This window comes from Zootoca vivipara, chromosome 12, assembly GCF_963506605.1.
Source record: "Zootoca vivipara chromosome 12, rZooViv1.1, whole genome shotgun sequence".
Lineage (NCBI taxonomy): Eukaryota > Metazoa > Chordata > Lepidosauria > Squamata > Lacertidae > Zootoca > Zootoca vivipara.
The window spans coordinates 51,037,182-51,055,172 of record NC_083287.1 but is presented as its reverse complement, the minus strand read 5'-3'; the positions used below and the strand labels follow the sequence as shown (position 1 = coordinate 51,055,172).

The following is a 17,991-nucleotide window of genomic DNA, read 5'->3' as shown; positions in this document are numbered from 1 at the left end:
ATACACAAGGCGCGATTCCAAGTGCAATATTAAAGGAACGGGTTATTGGCCATGGGACCAAATTTATCTCTGAACTGCTTTTGTTCCTCAAAACATGGAAACAAAAATAACTAAGGCAATGGTACCCACCAAAAACACAGGCACTAATTCAAAACGATCAACCAGTTGTTGGGTGCCCAAGGCCCAAAGTCTAAATGCGGACCTCCATGGTTTTTCTATCTGGTCCTCAAAACTGTACCCAGACCTCACTCAAGCCCAGACCAAACACTTCGCCTCCCCTGCTTCGCACCCCAAGTGGATTCAAGGTGTCCTTGAACTCCGATGATGATGCCTCTTGCTTGTCTGATGCAGAAGGAAGGTGTCTGTGCAGAAAAATAGCTTATTGTCCAATGGTAAAGTTTACCTTCAAGGCCCCACCTACTTTTGCCTCTGGCCCCGCCCACCAATGACTCTTAAATAGCATGATTCTCTTCCTCTCAGGGCTGTGGGTTCAAGCCAGTGGCATAGGAAGCCACTCCATCACCTGGAGCGGCAACCTGTGATGCTGTGCGCATGCACAGCACCGCTTCATACGACGCATGTGTCACTATGTAGCGACGCTGTGCATGCACGCTACGTGGCGATACTGCACAATGCACTATGTAGCGACACTGCGCATGCGCGCTGTGTAGCAGGTTGCCTTCCCACAATCACACACAAAGTTACATTGCCCAAATCAGGCTGTTTTATGGTAAGTCATTACTCAGACCACTTTACGTCAGATGTGAAAAGCAAGTGAACAAAGGCAGACTTTTAAGATGAGACAATTACCTCCCTGGTGAACAATACAAATATGGTGGAAATGTTAAATATAGCTCCATTGCAAATAGGAAGTCTAATAAATCAACAGGGATAGAGGAAACATGAATAATTTTAGTTTGTTTAAAAGAAAGAATGCTTAAACTTACTAAGTGGCATTTTGCAAGAGGGTGGATGTTCAGACCCATAGAAGAATGAGGACAATATCTAGGATTTAAACAATACCAAAATTTTGGTTAATGATTTGGCATTTGACATATCCATTAATGGCAAGAGATTTACAGTGAGCATACGCCAGCTTTCAGCAAGGCAGTTGTGATAGTCTTTAAGGTGCCACGAGACTGTTCCTTGTTTTTTTCTGCAACAGACTGACACCTTTTATTATGGTGTAAGCTTTCCATGTAATCATTGAATGTTACCATGAGTAGGCAAGGGTATGCGGCTCCATCCAGGCAGCACCATATTCCATTTTCGTGACATTTCCTTCCTCAAATAATTATTTTTTTCTGATCTTTCACATGGTGGAAAGCCAATTCTGGAATCTAGCAGAATCTAGTGCACATTTCTGGGTTCACTGCTTCCAGAAAGATATCCATTTGCAACCCCATTAACCCGGAAAATTGTGGGACGGAATTGCGGGCAGGAATCCAGAATGTAGCTCTTTCCTGCCTTCTTCCTGGGGGAACAGAAGAAGCATGCAAATGCTTGAAGGGCAGTGACATGCCCAACAACGTCTGATGTTGTGTCACACCACAAACGCTGCTGCAAATGAAACTCAGCGCAACGTGGTGGCACATTGATCAAAGAGCCACATTCCCAAACACAAGTAATGCAGTACAAAAGAAAGGTGAGAAATTGTGGCAGAATTGCTAGCAGTATAACCAGCAAAACAATAATCCCAATATATGTATGCACTCTGAGTGCAGTGTACACAAACGCACGCACGCACACACACACGTGTGCAAGTACTGGATACTGTAGATCAGGCATCCCCAAACTGCGGCCCTCCAGATGTTTTGGCCTACAACTCCCTTGATCCTTAGCTAACAGGACCAGTGGTCAGGGAAGATGGGAATTGTAGTCCAAACATCTGGAGGGCCGAAGAAACATCTGGAGGGCGGAAGTTTGGCGGTGTCTGCTGTAGATAAATGGTAGCTCTGAGGTCGGAGGCAAAACAAAATAAAGACCATGATCATCAGGTGATAGAATCAACACAGCTCTGTGCAGTTATTGTCACACAAATGATGGGTCCTGCTCGTAGCTGTCAAGTTTTCCCTTTTCTCGCGAGGAAGCCTATTCAGCATAAGGGAATTTCCCTTTAAAAAAGGGAAAACTTGACAGCTATGGTCCTGCTAGTAAATGTATACTGCATTTTTCTAGTCTGGAAAATACTCTGCATTCTTTATTTTCCAAATATATTTTTTTGAGAAAGGGAGAGTCCTTGCCATCTTCTTCCTATTATTCAAGCTTATTCAAGCAGCTAAGTATAGGAAGGCCCAGGTAAGCTTTTTCAAACAGGTAAATATAGGGAAGGCCCAGTTACTTAACTGGAGGGCTGAGTTACACAAAAGCTTCATACAGCTGTCAGATTGCATTAGTTTAGCTCCACAGTGCAACCAACACTGTAACATTGTCCATCGCTGTAGGATAAAAGGGACAGCTATCGCTTGATGGTAAATGCCTACATGCATGCGAAAGTATCGATATGGGACATTGTTTCCCATGTCCAAACCTGACTAAATATAAAACTTCATTGTGCAACCATAGGTTATCGAGGCCAGCTTGAATGAATCAAATCAGCGTCTGACTCTCTGGTGAGTCACCCCGTCGCTCTGCACATTTTAATTATAGGAACAATAGAATGGAAATCAAGGAAGCTCTGAACTCCCCAAAGGCTCTTTGAACTGCCATACTTTGGATAGCTGAGCCACACCTCTCTGTAGCCCCTCAAAAAGGTTTCTTTGGGGAACGTGTGTGAGTGAATTATCAGCCTTGGGGGAGGCTGTTCTCTGTGTTTCAGGGAATCATGCAGAGTTGCAGCGGGCACCTGCCCCTGCAGGATGAGTAATCTCGGCTCACATAAGTCTTTCCCTATTTAATGGTGATTTATTTCCGGCGACAGCACACAATTAAGAGAGGAAACCGTGCTGTAACTTATTTAAGCAACACAGCTGCTGCCACACTGGCCAAATTTGGCAGGTGGGTGGAGTCAAAGGTCTTCAGATGATAATGCACTAAATAAATGAGGGGTCAGAGGGGGGCCCAGAAGTGACTTTAGTCCACCTTGCTTAACATTTTTGGGTTTGGTAGGCCCAATTTCATTATTCTATATGATGCATATAATGCATATAAAATTTTTTCCCTAATTTTCAGCCACCCACCCTTAACTTGGAAAATATAAGGCATTGGAATCTTTTATTCACCTGTTACTTGGATATGTGAGATAATCCAGCAGAGCAATTCTAATCAAATTACGAGACGCAGCAGTTGTTTTTAAAATGCCCCGCTTTGGCCTCTTGAACGCGCCAGACACGCGGCTAAAACACGCCACCCCACCACCATCCCGCGTCTCTCCTGCAAAGGGAGCGCCGCGGAAAGAAGCCGGGTGCGGCTCCTCCCCTGTGGGCGGCGGGGCTTGGGCACCTCCCGCCCCCTCGCAGTGGAAGGCCGGGGCGCTACAGGAGGCTCCGGTCGATTGCCCCCATGGCCGCGCTGAGGACAGCCCTGTGCGTTTTGCGGAACGACCTGCGCTACCACGATAACGAGGTACGGGCTTGGACGGTGCGCCCTGGGCGCAGCCAAGCAGCAGATCGATCACGGGGACCTCTCCTCCAGCAAGTAATTGGGAGAGACGTGGGGAGTCTAGGAGGGGACCTCGGTCCGGGGGAAGCCGGGAAGGAATGGCCCTCGGCGGTCTTCAGCGCGCCCCGCTGGGTCGCCAGGGCCCCAGAACAGGACCTCTCCAAAAGCGTCGCCGGTCCGGCTTTTACGCTCCGGACAGCGCGGCTCCGAAGTTTATGTAACTTTGCAGCGGGCGCTCGAAGCCCCGCCTCCCCCATGTGCTGCTTTTGAAGTGCCCGTGACGTCACGATCTAAGTTATCAAACAGCGCGTGGGAGGAAACGGGGCGGGGCTTGTTAACAAGCGCTGGAACCGAGGAGGAGGAGGCATCCCTGCGCTTCCACTGAGCAAAAGCATCCTTGAAGCGGAACCAGATAGGGGTGGGTGTGTTCATCTGCTGAATTAGGGTGCCGCCTTATACGAAGGCCGGCCCTTGGTCCAGCTAGCTGGGCAGTGGGGTGTAGTGGTTATAGCATGGGTAGGCAAACTAAGGCCTGGGGGCCAGATCCGTCCCAATTCCTTCTAAATCCGGCCCGCAGACAGTCTGGGAATCAGTGTGCTTTTACATGAGTAGAATGTGTGCTTTTATTTAAAATGCAATCTGTGGGTTATTTGTGGGGCATAGGAATTTGTTCATTCCCCCCCAAAAAAATATAGTCCAGCCCCCAACAAGGTCTGGGGGACAGTGGACCGGCCCCCTGCTGAAAAGGTTTGCTGTCTCCTGGGTTAGAGTGTCACACTAGGTAGGACCTGGGAGACCAGGGTTCAAATCCCCACTTGGCCATGATGTTCACCGTGTAACCTTGGGCCAGCACCCTACCTCACAGGGTTGTTGTGATTAAATGAGGAAGGGGAGAGCTGCTGCCAGTCAGTATTGACAGTACTCAGCTAGATGGACCAATGGGCCTGAGTATTCCTGTGTTTCTGATGCTAATCCCATCTGCCCCTGCAGGTTCTCCACTGGGCACACAGCAACGCAGACTTCGTCATTCCTCTATACTGCTTTGATGCCCGGCACTACGCGGAAACCCATTGCTATCAATTCCCCAAGACTGGCCCCTATCGCCTCAAGTTTCTGCTGGAGAGTGTGGAAGATCTCAGGGAGACGCTCAAGAAAAAGGGCAGGTATGTGCAGCTTCATCAGTGCTAGTTTCGAAACCCGTTTTTTGTATACTTCGTTTGATGCATTCTGCTGTTCCAGACTCGGCTGCACTTCATCCGCTAAATGCTCTTTCTAGTACAGTGGCCAGCAGACCAGAGAGATAGGCAGCCTGGTCTGCTCCTGTGCTCGCAACAGTAATTTGATCTGCAGGAATTAACTGATGAAGCTTTTCACAGCATTGGGGGGGGGCATTTCTCTCCTGCCAATGTCTGCAGGTGAAGCTGCTGTGGTCTAACAACCCTTCTTCCTAGGGAACTCTGAGTATTATAGCTCTGTGAGAGGAATCAGTGTCTTCTGACAACTCTTAGCAGCCTTGGCAAACTACAGTTCCCAGGATTCCTTGGGGGAAGCCGTGGCTGTTTAAAGTGGTACGGTGCTGCTTTCAATGTCTTAAGTGCAGATGTGGCCATGTGGTTTCAGTGAGATCCATACCTGCCAAGTTCCGGCCTGAGAAATAAGGGACTGGACCGAAAGTAGCGCTGCCGCCATTTTGGAACTGGGCGGAGCATGCTCAGAAGCGACTTTTGATGCTGCTCTGCCCTGTTCCAAAATGGCCGCCGCACCAGAAGTCGCGCTGCACCCATTTTGGAACTGGGCAAAGCAGCATCAAAAGTCGCTTCTGAGCATACTCCACCCAGTTCCAAAATGGCCGCCACGCCAGTATAAACCGGGGGGGGGGGGAAACAACAATTTTTTCGGCTGGGGACAGCTGGAAAAACGGGGGTTTCCCGGGGAATACGGGAGACTTGGCAGCTATGGAGATCATGCTGCTGTTTAATTTTCTGCTGGCCCTACTTCCTCCATAGTAATCTGGTGGTGCGAAAAGGGAAGCCGGAAGATGTCATCTGTGATCTTATTGCCCAGCTCGGTTCCGTGGCTGCCGTGGTCTTCCACGAAGAGGTAAGGAAAGATCTCCCACTGTTTCAGAGCTTAAACCAGTGATGGGGTATCTCTGGCCCTCCAGATATCCTTGGGACTCCAACTCCCATCAGTCCTCACCCAGAATAGCCAATATAGTGGTACCTTGGTTCTCAAACTTAATCCGTTCCGGAAGTCGGTTCCAAAACCAAAGCTTTCTGAAACCAAGGCACGCTTTCCCATAGAAAGTAATGCAAAATGGATTAATCTGTTCCAGACTTTTAAAAACAACCCCTAAAACATCAATTTAACATGAATTTTACTATCTAACGAGACTATTGATCTATAAAATGAAAGCAATAATCAGTGTATTGTACTATAAAATAAATAAAACAGTATTGCAGATGATAATAATAAAAAAATCTTACCTGCACTGATGATAGTCATTGTTTGAATAGGGGGCTTTTATCCATTTCTGCAGTCACACAATCAATCAGTAGCTGAACTGGGATCCACACAGTCACAAAAACAAATTAACTGAAAAAGCCTCAAAACTAAAAACGCAAAATAAATAGCAAAAACAAAAGCACCAAATATAAGCTCCAAATGTCACCTCGGAACACTGCAACCTGAAATGGAAGGCTTGAATTACAATGGGGGGGGGGACTCAAATTAGCAGCGTAACAGGAAACACAGGGGGATGCAAATTAGCAGCAGAACAGGAAACGGGGATGCAAATTATTAGCGCAACAAGAAACACAGGAAACACAGGGGGACTCAAAACGGAGCACGTTTGGCTTCCGAAAAAAAGTTCAAAACCCGGAACACCTACTTCCGGTTTTGCAGCATTTGGGTTCCAAGTTGTTCGTGAATTAAGCTGTTCGAAAACCAAGGTACCACTGTAGTGAGGGAAGATGGGAGCTGTAGTGTGACAACAACCATATGTTCCCCATCCCGAAATGTCAGAAGCGTAGCCATGTCGGCCACTTGTAGAATCTTGCTATATATACGGTAAGTGTGGCAGGTAAGTAAGTGAAGTGGTACTTCTTGGCTCAGGTAGCAGGCTTGGCTCTTGCATCACCATCCCTGTGTCATCCCTTGTGCTGGTCTCTGCCAGCCCATTAGGGTGAGAAGTGATGAACGCAGCTTGCTCCTCTCCAGTTAGCCATGAGTAGCTCCACCTTGAAGCTCTGTGTCATGGACTGGTTGGACGCAGAGGAATTTTAGGAGAAACCAGAGCCTGGGGGTTGGTGGTGGGACAATGAAGAGCGGTCAGAGGGAGAAGACAGGGAAGAGGAGGTGTCGGAAGCTGAGGAGGTAACAGGGCTTAGTGAGCAGGGAGAGTCTGTGCCAGAGAGAAGTTCAGAATCAGAGGCAGAAGCTGAAGCAGGAGAGGAGAGGAGGCCAAGAGGCAGAGATTAGCATAGCTGTCAAGTTCTCCCCCTTTTTAAGGGAAATTCTCTTATGCTGAATAGGCTTCCTCGCGAGAAAAGGGAAAACTTGACAGCTATGGAGATGAGTCAGGCAGGTAAAGAGTCACAGGTGTTTCGCCTTCCTGCTGCAACAAGTTCCCCGCCCTGCTGGTCTCCCAGCACCAGGAGAGGCATGAAGAGGGTGGAGGAGAAGTTAGCTTCACGCAGGCGTTGTCTCAGATTGCTTGGGGAAACCCTGGAGAGGAGGAGATTTAGGCGGCTGTGAGGACATTCAGTCTCACCCAGGATGAATTTGATTTAAATCACGATTTAAATCACTAATCAGTAAGACTTGATTTAAATCAATTTTTTTTTACAGAAAGACTCATTCTTGCTGGAATAATCTTAATATTTACAACCAGATGGAGGTTTCCTTTTTTGGAATAATAAATTTTCAGAATAATTTTCACAGTTATATCAAAAATTACTGATTTAGTTATACTGTTAGAAATACATAGACAGATAATTATGAACTTATTGTGAGGTTTAGTAAGTTAGCTGTTTATATTTGGACAACTTTTCTGCTGTACTTTATTGGAAGGAGAAAAAGAATCATTTCCTTAATAACAATGGAAACAATTTATTTAACTAAAACAATAACATTATAGCATATGTATCCATGTTTGTTAACTGATGTGGTTAAACAATGAAAATGAAAATAAAGCTTAGACTGAGCTTTAGCACACATGAAAAACTTAAAACAAATCCTTATTTCCTCCAACATGCACAGTGTGATTTATTGCTGGCTGGCTCTTGTAGTTGTTGCACAGATGGGAGAATGTCTCTCTTTTGCTTCCTGCTTGCTCTAGGCGACAAAGGAAGAGCTGGATGTGGAGAAGGCGCTGCTGCAGGTGTGCTCTGAGCAGGGGGTGGTGGCCCAGAAGTTCTGGGGGTCGACGCTCTATCACCGGGATGACCTGCCCTTCAAGCACATTTCCAGGTGAGCCGAGCCCCCAGCCCTGACCCTTATAGTAGTGACTAGGAACCTGTTGCCCTTGATATGTTAGTGAGAGTCTGTTTTGCAGGTTGCCCGATGTGTACACCCAGTTCCGGAAAGCCGTGGAGTCCCAGGTGAAGGTCCGGCCTCTTCTGCAAATGGCAGCTCAGCTGAAGCCATTGCCTCCAGGGGTGGAAGAAGGGACCATCCCCAAAGTCGAAGATTTTGGAATGCAAGGTAGGGATGGGACAGTAAGAGCTGTTCGGCAGTGGAATTTGCTACCAAGGAGTGTGGTGGAGTCTCCTTCTTTGGAGGTCTTTAGGCAGAGGCTTGACAGGCATATGTCAAGAATGCTTTGATGGTGTTTCCTGCTTGGCAGGGGGTTGGACTGGATGGCCCTTGTGGTCTCTTCCAACTCTATGATTCTGTGGTTCTGCCCAGCATTTTTCACTGTCCCGGCGTGCTCTTCCACCAGTGTTTATGGTGGAATTTGCACTTGTTGTACACCTATAGAATCACAGAATAGTAGAGCTGGATGGGACCCCAAAGGGTCCTCTAGTCTGACCCCTGGCAGTGCAGGAATCACAGCTAAATTCCCCACCTCCCTCCCTCCCTCCCACCCTGGCAGTATCTCCATGATATCATTAGAATGGTTTGTCGGGGACAAGGACACGGCTGAAGAACTAAACGGGAGAACTGTAACATTTTTTTTAAAAATCCTGCTTTGTCTGACTGGATAAGCAATTCCTGAAGGAGCGTCTCCATCCCCATCATTCAACCCAGACACCGAGGTCCAGCTATGAGGGCCTTCTGGCGGTTCCCTCACTGCGAGAAGCGAAGTTACAGGGAAGCAGGCAGAGGGCCTTCTCGGTGGTGGCGCCCGCCCTGTGGAACACCCTCCCATCAGATGTCAAAGAAATAAACAACTACAGTGGTGCCTCGCTTAACGAATGCCCTGCTTAATGAAATTTCCGCTTAACGAAAGGATTTTTCAAGTGGAGGTTACCTCGCTAGACGAATGCGTTTTACGAAAAATTCGTCTAGCGAATCGCGGTTTCCCATAGGAATGCATTGAAATTCAATTAATGCGTTCCTATGGGGGGGGGAATTAAAAAAAAATTCAATGCATTCCTATGGGATTCGCTAGACGAATTTTTCGCTATAAGAAAAGACCCGTGGAACGAATTAATTTCGTCTAGCGAGGCACCACTGTAGCTGACATTTAGAAGACATCTGAAGGCAGCCCTATTTAGGGAAGTTTTTAATGAGTGATGCTTTAACGTATTTTTTATCTTTTGTTGGAAGCCGCCCAGAGCGGCTGGGGAAACCCAGCCAGATGGGCGGGGTATAAATAATAAATAATTATTAATATTAATATTAATTTTAATTTTATTCCCTCCTCCCCCCTAATTGCACGATTTGGAGGGTGTTTTCAGGGCAAGAATCCCACTCTTCCCCCCATACTTTTTGCTCAAGTTGATTCTTCTCTCTTCCTCGGCAGATCCATTAACCGATCACCGCACTGCCTTCCCTTGCAGCGGAGGAGAGACACAGGCCTTAATGAGGCTGCAGCATTACTTTTGGGACACGGTAATTCATAGAATTGTAGAGTTGGGAGGGGGCTTGTTTTGGTTTTGGAGGGCAGCGAGAGAGACACTGCTTTGCATTCGGGGAGGGGGAGCAGCCTGGCTTATCCCCCAATATCTCTAGCTGAAAAGTCCTTGTTAGCAAGGTTGCAGAACAGTCCTGATCTGGAACCCTGGGAAGATGCTGCCGGCCCGTGCAGACAATCCTGGACTAGATGGAACGCAGCTCTGACTCGGCGCAAGAGAGCTTTACCTGCTCATCCATCTGTCTGCTCTCTCTCCACCGCCGGGGGGTGGTGGTGTACACATGCACACATGGAACATTTAGTCGGGGATTGTGGAGCCCCATTCAGCTCAAGGGCCGCATTCCCTTCTGGGTGATCTTCTGAGAGCCAGAGGCAACAGAGGAAGACTAGCTTGAAAACCAAGCTAGTTTCTATGCACACCTCTCTGTCCTTCATGTAGGCGAGCAAGAGGCACGATTCGAATTCATAGACACATTTTGGCTGGGCCGAAACTCCTGAGGCATGAGTCGGGGCCAGTGGAGAGAGTTTTGAGGGCCAGATTGTCGCCCTCAGGGCCTCTCTAGAACGCCCCCCCCACCTGAGGTTCTTCACCTCTGGTTTAGTGAAATGCCGTGGTGTTTATTGACTGCGGGTGCCAGCTTTTAGGGACCCTGGTACTGCAATTGTTTTATTTGTTTTATTCTTCTTGTCATTTTACTGTTGCGAATTACTTTTTAAAATGAAAAATGGTGCAGAGATTACCTGTTTAACTATCGTTGAGATCTCTTTATTGATTGAAAGTCACACATCAACAACACCCCCCCCCCCAATTAATCAGGCTGCAAATTGTGTGTGTTAAAAAATGAATTTTATTTAATAAAGGCAATATGAAAGTGCTTCCTTAGAAGAAGCACCTCCCCTCTTCTTAGACAGGCAAGAATGCCTCTCCTAAGATGGTCTGGTCTAGACAAAGCAAACAGGGAAGGCTTGCCCTGAAATTGAAGTGTCGCTAATTCACTTGCACATTTCTGCAGATTTATTTGATTAATTAGTTAGCTAACTGAAGACCTTATGGCTTGCTAAGGGTTCTTTATCTGCCGATCTCATTTACACAAACCTGCCTGCCCACCCCCATATGAATAATGGAATCCTCCAAGTTTCCCACTTCATTCTGATTGGAGGGACCCATTTCACTGCTGCTGATCCCGGGATCAACTCCTGATCCCGGCCGCTAGAGGGCTCTCTTAGATGTGGAAATCTCTGTCGCAGAGGTTATGTTCATAGGTTCGATTAGTTCTTCACTGTTCAATTTTGCATTTATAGAAAAAGTGTTTTTTTTAAAGCACTTTTATGTTTCCTTTGAAATGCCTGACTGTGTACGTCCATTTGCACAGAACCTAGTCGCTTCGTACAAAGAGACACGGAACGGATTGATAGGAGTGGATTATTCGACCAAGTTTGCACCCTGGTAAATGTCTTCATGCGCTTATGATCGCGTAATCCTGTTTCAGTGACATCCGCCTTCTCAGTGGGCACCGCTCAACGTGCATCAAAAGGTGGCTTTGGACAAAGAGCAGCCCAATTGCCTATAGATACTGCTTTTATTGTCGGCATCCAAGTCAATGTTGTATGAAAGCCCACAGGAAGCTCCGCTTTGCATAACCTCACAGCTCAGAGCCATGTGATATGCAAGTAATAGAATGCCAATCGTGGGTTTTCAGAGTTGATTTAATTAAATATGAACTGGGATTTAATCAATGTGAGTTGGGTGGTGGTAATCGAGCATGTTGTTATGCGCTTAAGATGGGCTATGCCTCAAATTAAACAGTGGATGTTCTGAGTTCAGGTCCGCCACCTAAATGATGGCATTCCGCAGAGATCACGTTCCTTGATTTGTCTTCTAGGCTGGCTCTGGGATGCATCTCGCCCCGGTATATTTACGAACAGATCCGGAAATATGAAAAAGAGAGGACAGCAAATCAGAGTACCTATTGGTAGGATATGAACGACTGCTTTGGAAACATTAACACGGGAGAGAGAAAATTATTCTCTTGTTCACGTTCTGCCTGCCTGCCTGCCTCCCCCTCCTTCTCTTTCTTAGGCACACACATACAAAACTCTGCAGCCAACTGACATTCTGACAGTGCGGAATGTGGATAGCGCAGGTTCTGAGAGGGAAGTGAAAAATCAGTTTTAAAGAAACCCTCACACAATATGCCCCCCAGATGCCTTGGAGGTTTTAAAACAAAGGTTAAACAATTTAACGTTTATAATTTGTTGGAAGCTGCTCATAGAATCATAGAGTTGGAAGAGACCACAAGGGCCACCCAGTCCAACCCCCTGCCAAGGAGGAAACACCATCAAAGCATTCTTGACATATGCCTGTCAAGCCTCTGCTTAAAGACCTCCAAAGAAGGAGACTCCACCACACTCCTTGGTAGCAAATTCCACTGCCGAACAGCTCTTACTGTCAGGAAGTTCTTCTTTCTTGAAGGTGGAATCTTCTTTCTTGAAGTTTGAATCCATTGCTCCATGTCCGCTTCTCTGGAGCAGCAGAAAAGAATCTTTCTCCCTCCTCCATAGTGGCTGGGCAACACAGTCAGATGGGCAGCATATAAATAAAAAATTATTATAATTAATATAATTATAATTATTATTATAGGTTGGATGGCTGTCTGCCAGGAATTATTTAGCCGAGATTCCTGCATTGCAGGAGGTTGTATTACCTGTGTGTGTTTGTGTGTATTTTTTCTCTCCCAGGGTGCTTTTTGAACTGGTGTGGAGGGATTACTTCCGGTTTGTGGCCCTGAAATACGGCAGGAGGGTTTTCTTTGTGAGAGGTAAGCGAGTGAATTGCCCTTTCCAGTCAAGATAGCGGAAAGGAGCCAGGCTTCTTTCTTGCGTGGGTGAAAAACAGAAACCTCTGACTTGCAAGTGGCTGGCACCTGCCACATCTGTGGCCACGCCCACTTTTGCTTGTGCCACGCCCACTTCCCACAACTGGCCCCTCCCAGTCTTGTATGGGAAATCCCAGCTTCCACTTCTGGAATAGAAACCCCTTACCATCAGACAATGCCCCCTAATGCCCAGCAAATCCTGTCTCCCCACCTAGGGCTCCAGGACAAAGATGTTCGCTGGAAGAAGGACCCCAAACTGTTTGACTCTTGGAAAGGTCAGTAAACCAATGAGGGGCGAGATGAGATCTGCCTGCTTCCACCTCTGCCATCGCCTGCTTCTCCTCTACCGTCACCTCCCCTGCTCATTCCAATGCTGATAATCACTTTCCCCTTTTAATTCCTATTTTCACTCCCCTCTCTCATCTCAACTGGCAGAGGGAGGTGCCATTTTGTGGTTTGCCTCGGGTGCCAAAATGTCTTGGGCCGGCTCTGGCCAGCCCTACCATTAGGCAGAATGAAACCAGTGGAGGTTGGTCCATTAGGTGGTAGGTTGGTCAGAGTGAGACCAGTGGAGGCTGATCCTCTGCCTGACCTCCAGCGTCTCTCCCCACACCTGCCTGCCTTCTTACATGCAGCCAATCCAGGGGGCAGCCACAGACCCTCAGCTTCCTCCTCCTCAATCCATGTAGGGAGAAAGGAAGGGAGGAAGATGGGGGAAATCCACTTCTGGGAATGCAGAGGAAGCTTGGCGTTCATTTCCTTGTTGATTCGTTTCCATTAAAACAAGGCATAGGCAACCTCGGCCCTCCAGATGTTTTGGGACTACAACTCCCATAATCCCTGACCACTGGTCCTGCTAGCTAGGGATGATGGGAGTTGTAGGCCCAAAACATCTGGAGGACCGAGTTTGCCTATTGCCTGCATTAAAAAGCCTGTTTTCAACCCTGTTAACTCAGGACTTTTGCGTTGCAATTCCGCATGATGGAATCTGGAGCAGCCTCCCGGCATACAGTTATTTACTGCAGTTTAAAATTTAACACGATGTGGTGGTATATCGATCAAAAGGCTGCATTTCCATAGGGCAACAGGTACTGCAGTGTAAACAGAACGTTAGAAAATGGTGTTGTTACCAATAAAATTGAGGCAATAAGCCTAGTGTTTATTGCAGCCTAGTTGGCTCCGCCCACCGTTGGCCTCCTTATCTCCGGCCCTACCAGACCCAATTGGCACCAGCCACCACAGAGTGAGACAACTGCCTTGGGGAGGGCAAATGCTTCAGAGCAGGGGTGGGTGGCAACCATGCCCCCATTTCTCCTGAGCCCCTTAAGCTAGGCTACCCTCCATCTCCCAAGCTAGCCGTCCTCAGGTAGCTGTTCCATCACCACTTTTCAAGTAAGATTCAAAGTGCTTGTTCGTTCAGATTATGTAGGTGGGGAAACCAAAATGTTAAGGCCCGGACTACGGCATGAAAGCCCTCTTTCCCGCCTGTTTGCAGAAAAACGAAGCAGTATCTTAATATTTATACAAACGTGTGTGTGTGTGTGTTTGTGACTTCTTGCTCCCGCAGAAGGAAAAACGGGGGTTCCCTTTGTCGACGCCAACATGCGTGAGCTGGCTGCCACGGGCTTCATGTCGAACAGAGGGCGCCAGAACGTGGCCAGTTTCTTGACCAAGGATTTGGGTTTGGACTGGAGGATGGGAGCTGAATGGTTTGAGTCCCTGCTGGTAAGATGGGAGCAACTTTGTTTATAATATCTTATGTCCAGCTGGTTTCTGGAATTTGCCCTGGGTTTTGAGACGTATGCAGGTTTGGAATAAGTTCCCAGGAGTCGTAGAATGGTAGAGTTGGAAAGGGGACCCTGGCGGTCATCTAGTCCGGCCCCCTGCGATGCAGGAATAATGCAATGCTTGAGTCTTTGGAAGAAGTATGGTGGAGTGTGCACAACCTCACAGGCACTGTGGAGATTTGGGGGGTGTGGTGTATTTTATTATTTATCTATTAGAATATTATATTAAAGCTTAATAAAGATAATGATCTCTAAGCCAGGCTTCCTCAAACTCGGCCCTCCAGATGTTTTGAGACTACAATTCCCATCATCCCTGGCCACTGGTCCTGCTAGCTAGGGATCATGGGAGTTGTAGGCCAAAAACATCTGGAGGGCCGAGATTGAGGAAGCCTGTTCTAAGCGGTAGCCACCCCACTGGGGTAAAGCCAGGGGGGAGGATGTGTTCTTCAAAGAACTGCATAAACCATATCCTCAGCTGAGCAGCTCATGTCATGCACCACTGAGAGGTCAAGATACCTTCCCAAAATCCCTTGGAATCATCAATGCAACTTTAGCAAATTGGGAGTCATCTCAGAAAAGGAAGAGGATTGCATTGAATATCTGATCAAGCCCCTTTTAACAAGTCATTGTGATATATAGATAGATATATATATATATACAAACACATAGATCTGTTTCCTAAATTCAAGGTGGATTATGATGTCTGCAGCAACTATGGCAACTGGTTGTACAGCGCTGGAGTTGGCAACGACCCGAGGGAGAACCGGAAATTCAACATGATTAAGCAAGGCTTGGATTACGACAGCAACGTAGGTTCTTTCTGGGAAACCCGAACACTGAACACCACACATTATCCTGCTTCCTTTGTTGCATTAGGCTGACGTCCACCTTTATGGAATGCCACCAGGAGTAATAGGGGGGATTTGGTATGGTCAACCATTTTTCTTCATTAGAGTGTGTGAGAGGCATGTTCTCTTAAACGGCCCAGCAAAACTGGGGGGGGGGCAATTAGGAAGAGCAGGAAGACCCCCGTGGCAGAGCATCTTTTTGGAAGCGTGTGAACGGCCCCAAGTCCAACCTGTGACATCTCTAAGTAAGACTGACAGCGAGAAAGCCAGCATCTCAGAAAGGCGAGGTTAAAACCCTGGAAGGCTAGCTTTCCATTTGCAAGGAAGTGCTTTATTTTACTTAATGGGCAGAGTACTCAAATATGTGCTTCTACTTTCCTAGCCAGTTTGCACTCTGGCATAGAGCAATCCAGAAACATCATGCTGTGAATCCCTCCATCAGAGGCTCAGGTTGTGTGTGTGTGTTTATTATGATTATATTTCTTCAATTTGCATGCCACCCTATACCCATAGATCTCAGGCAGTTCACAACATAAAAGTACAATATAAAAAACACACAAGACAAAACATTTAATAGAAATAAGAGCAAAAACAAACCAATAACCAACCCCCTCTCCCACAACACATTTAAAAGAGCATCAGATGTCATTCAGCCAAAGGCCTGGTTGAAGAGGAATGTTTTCGCCTGGCACCTAAAGGTGAATAATGAAGGCGGGAGAGCCATCCCACAAACGGGGAGCCTCTGCAGAAAAGGCCCATTCTCATGTTGCCACCCTCAGACCTCTCATGGAGGAGACACATGAAGGAGCACGGCTGCAGGGTCTGGGGGAAATCAGTCCTTGAGGTATCACAGTCCTGAGCCGTTTAAGGTTTTATAGGTCAAAGCCAGCACTTTGAATCTGATTGAATAACCCATCTATCCTAAAGACGCTACAGTCTCCGCTGTTCCTCGTTCCCGAAGGAAATGAGAACCCTGGGTAAGCGCTTGGCACCCCGGGAATCTCACGCCTCTCAGAGATTGGGGTGGCGGCGTGCAACCACTGCCTTCTACCATCTCCCTGATGAATGGTCCGTTCAGTTCAATGCTATGTCTGGGCCTCCAGGGTTTCCCAAAGGCGGCATTCCCAGCCCTACTGAAAGACACCAGAGTATGAACCAGGGACATTCTGCCTGCCAAGCAGGTGTTCTGTTACTGAGCTGCAACCCTTCCTCCACCTTTGCCTCACCAATCGGCAAAGACCAGACTGAATTGTTTTGCCTCTGCAGGGAGACTACGTCCGACTGTGGGTTCCGGAATTGCAGGGCATAAAAGGAGGAGACGTACACACCCCTTGGGCGCTGAGCACGGCTGCCCTTTCTCAGGCTGGCGTGAGCCTCGGGGCCACCTATCCTCTGCCAGTCGTCATGGCCCGGGAGTGGAGCAGACACATCAACCAGAAACCGGTATGTGCTGCGTCACTCAATCTTACTTGCCTTGCCCTAGGCACGGCTGAAAACTGCCCTATGATCTTCAGATGAAGGGCAGTCTATAAACTTTTAAAAAGACGTTTAGTACCGTTTTGGGACCCACCCTATTCTAGTGACTGCAAATTGTTTTACCTGATTCTTAATATTTCTCACATTTGTATATCACCTTTTCCTCCAAGGAGCAGTGTACATGGTTTTGCCCTTTTATTCACAACAGCCCTGTGGGGTAGGTTAGGTGGAGAGGCAGGGAATGGCCCAAGCTCTCATCCAGTGAGCTTTGTGGCTGAGTGGGGATTCGAACCCTGGTCTCCCAGTATTCTTAACCGTTTTACGTTGCTGTAACATGCTCTGGGACTTTCTGGTGCAGGGCGGGTAAGAAACCAAATTAAATAATAATAATAATGGTAATAAATATAGCAATTCCTCACTGTTTCCCTCTTTTTTGCAGAACAGCCAAGGTCCCACTCGGAAGGGAAAGAAAGGCCCTTCATATACCCCAAAGCAACACAAAGACAGAGGAGTGGATTTTTATTTTTCTCGGAACAAAGACTTGTCTTGAGGAGAGTGGCTGTGGATCCCTGGGAAAATGACCGGGAGGCGAAGGGTCCCGACAGACATCTACTACTGGGTATAGCTAGTATCCCTTTTTGGACCTTCAGGGGCTGGGAAAGCTGTGATGTGGTAGGCCACGTCTTTTGGGCAAAGCTATGTGTGTAACTTGAAGGCTTGCAGAGGCAAAAGCTCCTTGAACTGAAAATATGGCCTCCCCTGGAATCTTGCTATTTTGACAACCTTAATATGGCCGCCCCTTTGTAAAGCAAACCGAGTGTGTCCCTCCGACTGATTCGTGGGAGGGATTCCAATGCACTCTGGGATATTTAGGGAAATTTGCACAATTAAAGTAGATCAAAGTGCTCTGTTGTCCTTGCGCCACAAAACCGCTTTAAGAAAGAGACAGACTTTTGCAGTTAGGAAAGTGATAGGGAACTGCATTGAAAAATGTGGGGGGAAAGGATTAGCAGGAAGGTGTACTAACACCCTGCAAGCAAATCAGAACAACTGCTCAATAAAGCGTGGATATATTCTAACCCCTGCATAAGCGAATCAGTATGAAGGATGGAAGAAAAAGGTTGTTTGGAGGAGTCCAAAGTTATCACTCACATAGGAGTTACAAATCAGTTGTGCTAAATGCTGTGCTATGCAGTCTATTTTTAGCTAGGTGTCCTAGCTTTGGGAGAAAGCATGAGGTTCAGAAAATAGTTTTTTATATTAGTGTGGGCTTTGTTTTCTTACGCAAAAATGGTTTGGGCTATTAAAAAAATTATCATGACAAA

The 17,991-nt window shown here is 47.2% G+C and overlaps 2 protein-coding genes across 2 annotated transcripts in view; one reads left to right on the top strand and one right to left on the bottom strand.

The window, feature by feature from the left end:
• LOC118091861 (mitogen-activated protein kinase kinase kinase 3) overlaps positions 1 to 966 on the bottom strand; it is a 112,811-nt gene extending 111,845 nt beyond the window's left edge. The window contains exon 1 of the mRNA XM_060280931.1: positions 948 to 966. The gene's annotated coding sequence lies outside the window, so the exon portion shown is untranslated. The remainder of the gene's footprint in view (positions 1 to 947) is intronic.
• A 2,477-nt stretch (positions 967 to 3,443) lies between these two features.
• Positions 3,444 to 17,608, top strand: LOC118091862 (cryptochrome DASH). The gene is made up of 14 exons (XM_035129378.2): positions 3,444 to 3,564; positions 4,591 to 4,763; positions 5,607 to 5,700; positions 7,940 to 8,070; positions 8,156 to 8,304; positions 9,569 to 9,657; positions 11,053 to 11,126; positions 11,563 to 11,652; positions 12,419 to 12,498; positions 12,771 to 12,830; positions 14,123 to 14,280; positions 15,032 to 15,151; positions 16,457 to 16,633; positions 17,106 to 17,608. The coding sequence occupies exons 1-14, from the start codon at positions 3,502 to 3,504 to the stop codon at positions 17,214 to 17,216; spliced, it is 1,569 nt and encodes a 522-aa protein (XP_034985269.2). The 5' UTR covers positions 3,444 to 3,501; the 3' UTR covers positions 17,217 to 17,608.
• Positions 17,609 to 17,991: the final 383 nt, after the last annotated feature.

Bases quoted from the DNA above. Each gene is read 5' to 3' on its own strand.
- LOC118091862 (XM_035129378.2), top strand. From the start codon at position 3,502: ATGGCCGCGCTGAGGACAGCCCTGTGCGTTTTGCGGAACGACCTGCGC. The intron at 15,152-16,456 runs GTAGGTTCTTTC...TTGCCTCTGCAG, and splicing joins GCTTGGATTACGACAGCAAC to GGAGACTACGTCCGACTGTG. The intron at 16,634-17,105 runs GTATGTGCTGCG...TCTTTTTTGCAG, and splicing joins GACACATCAACCAGAAACCG to AACAGCCAAGGTCCCACTCG.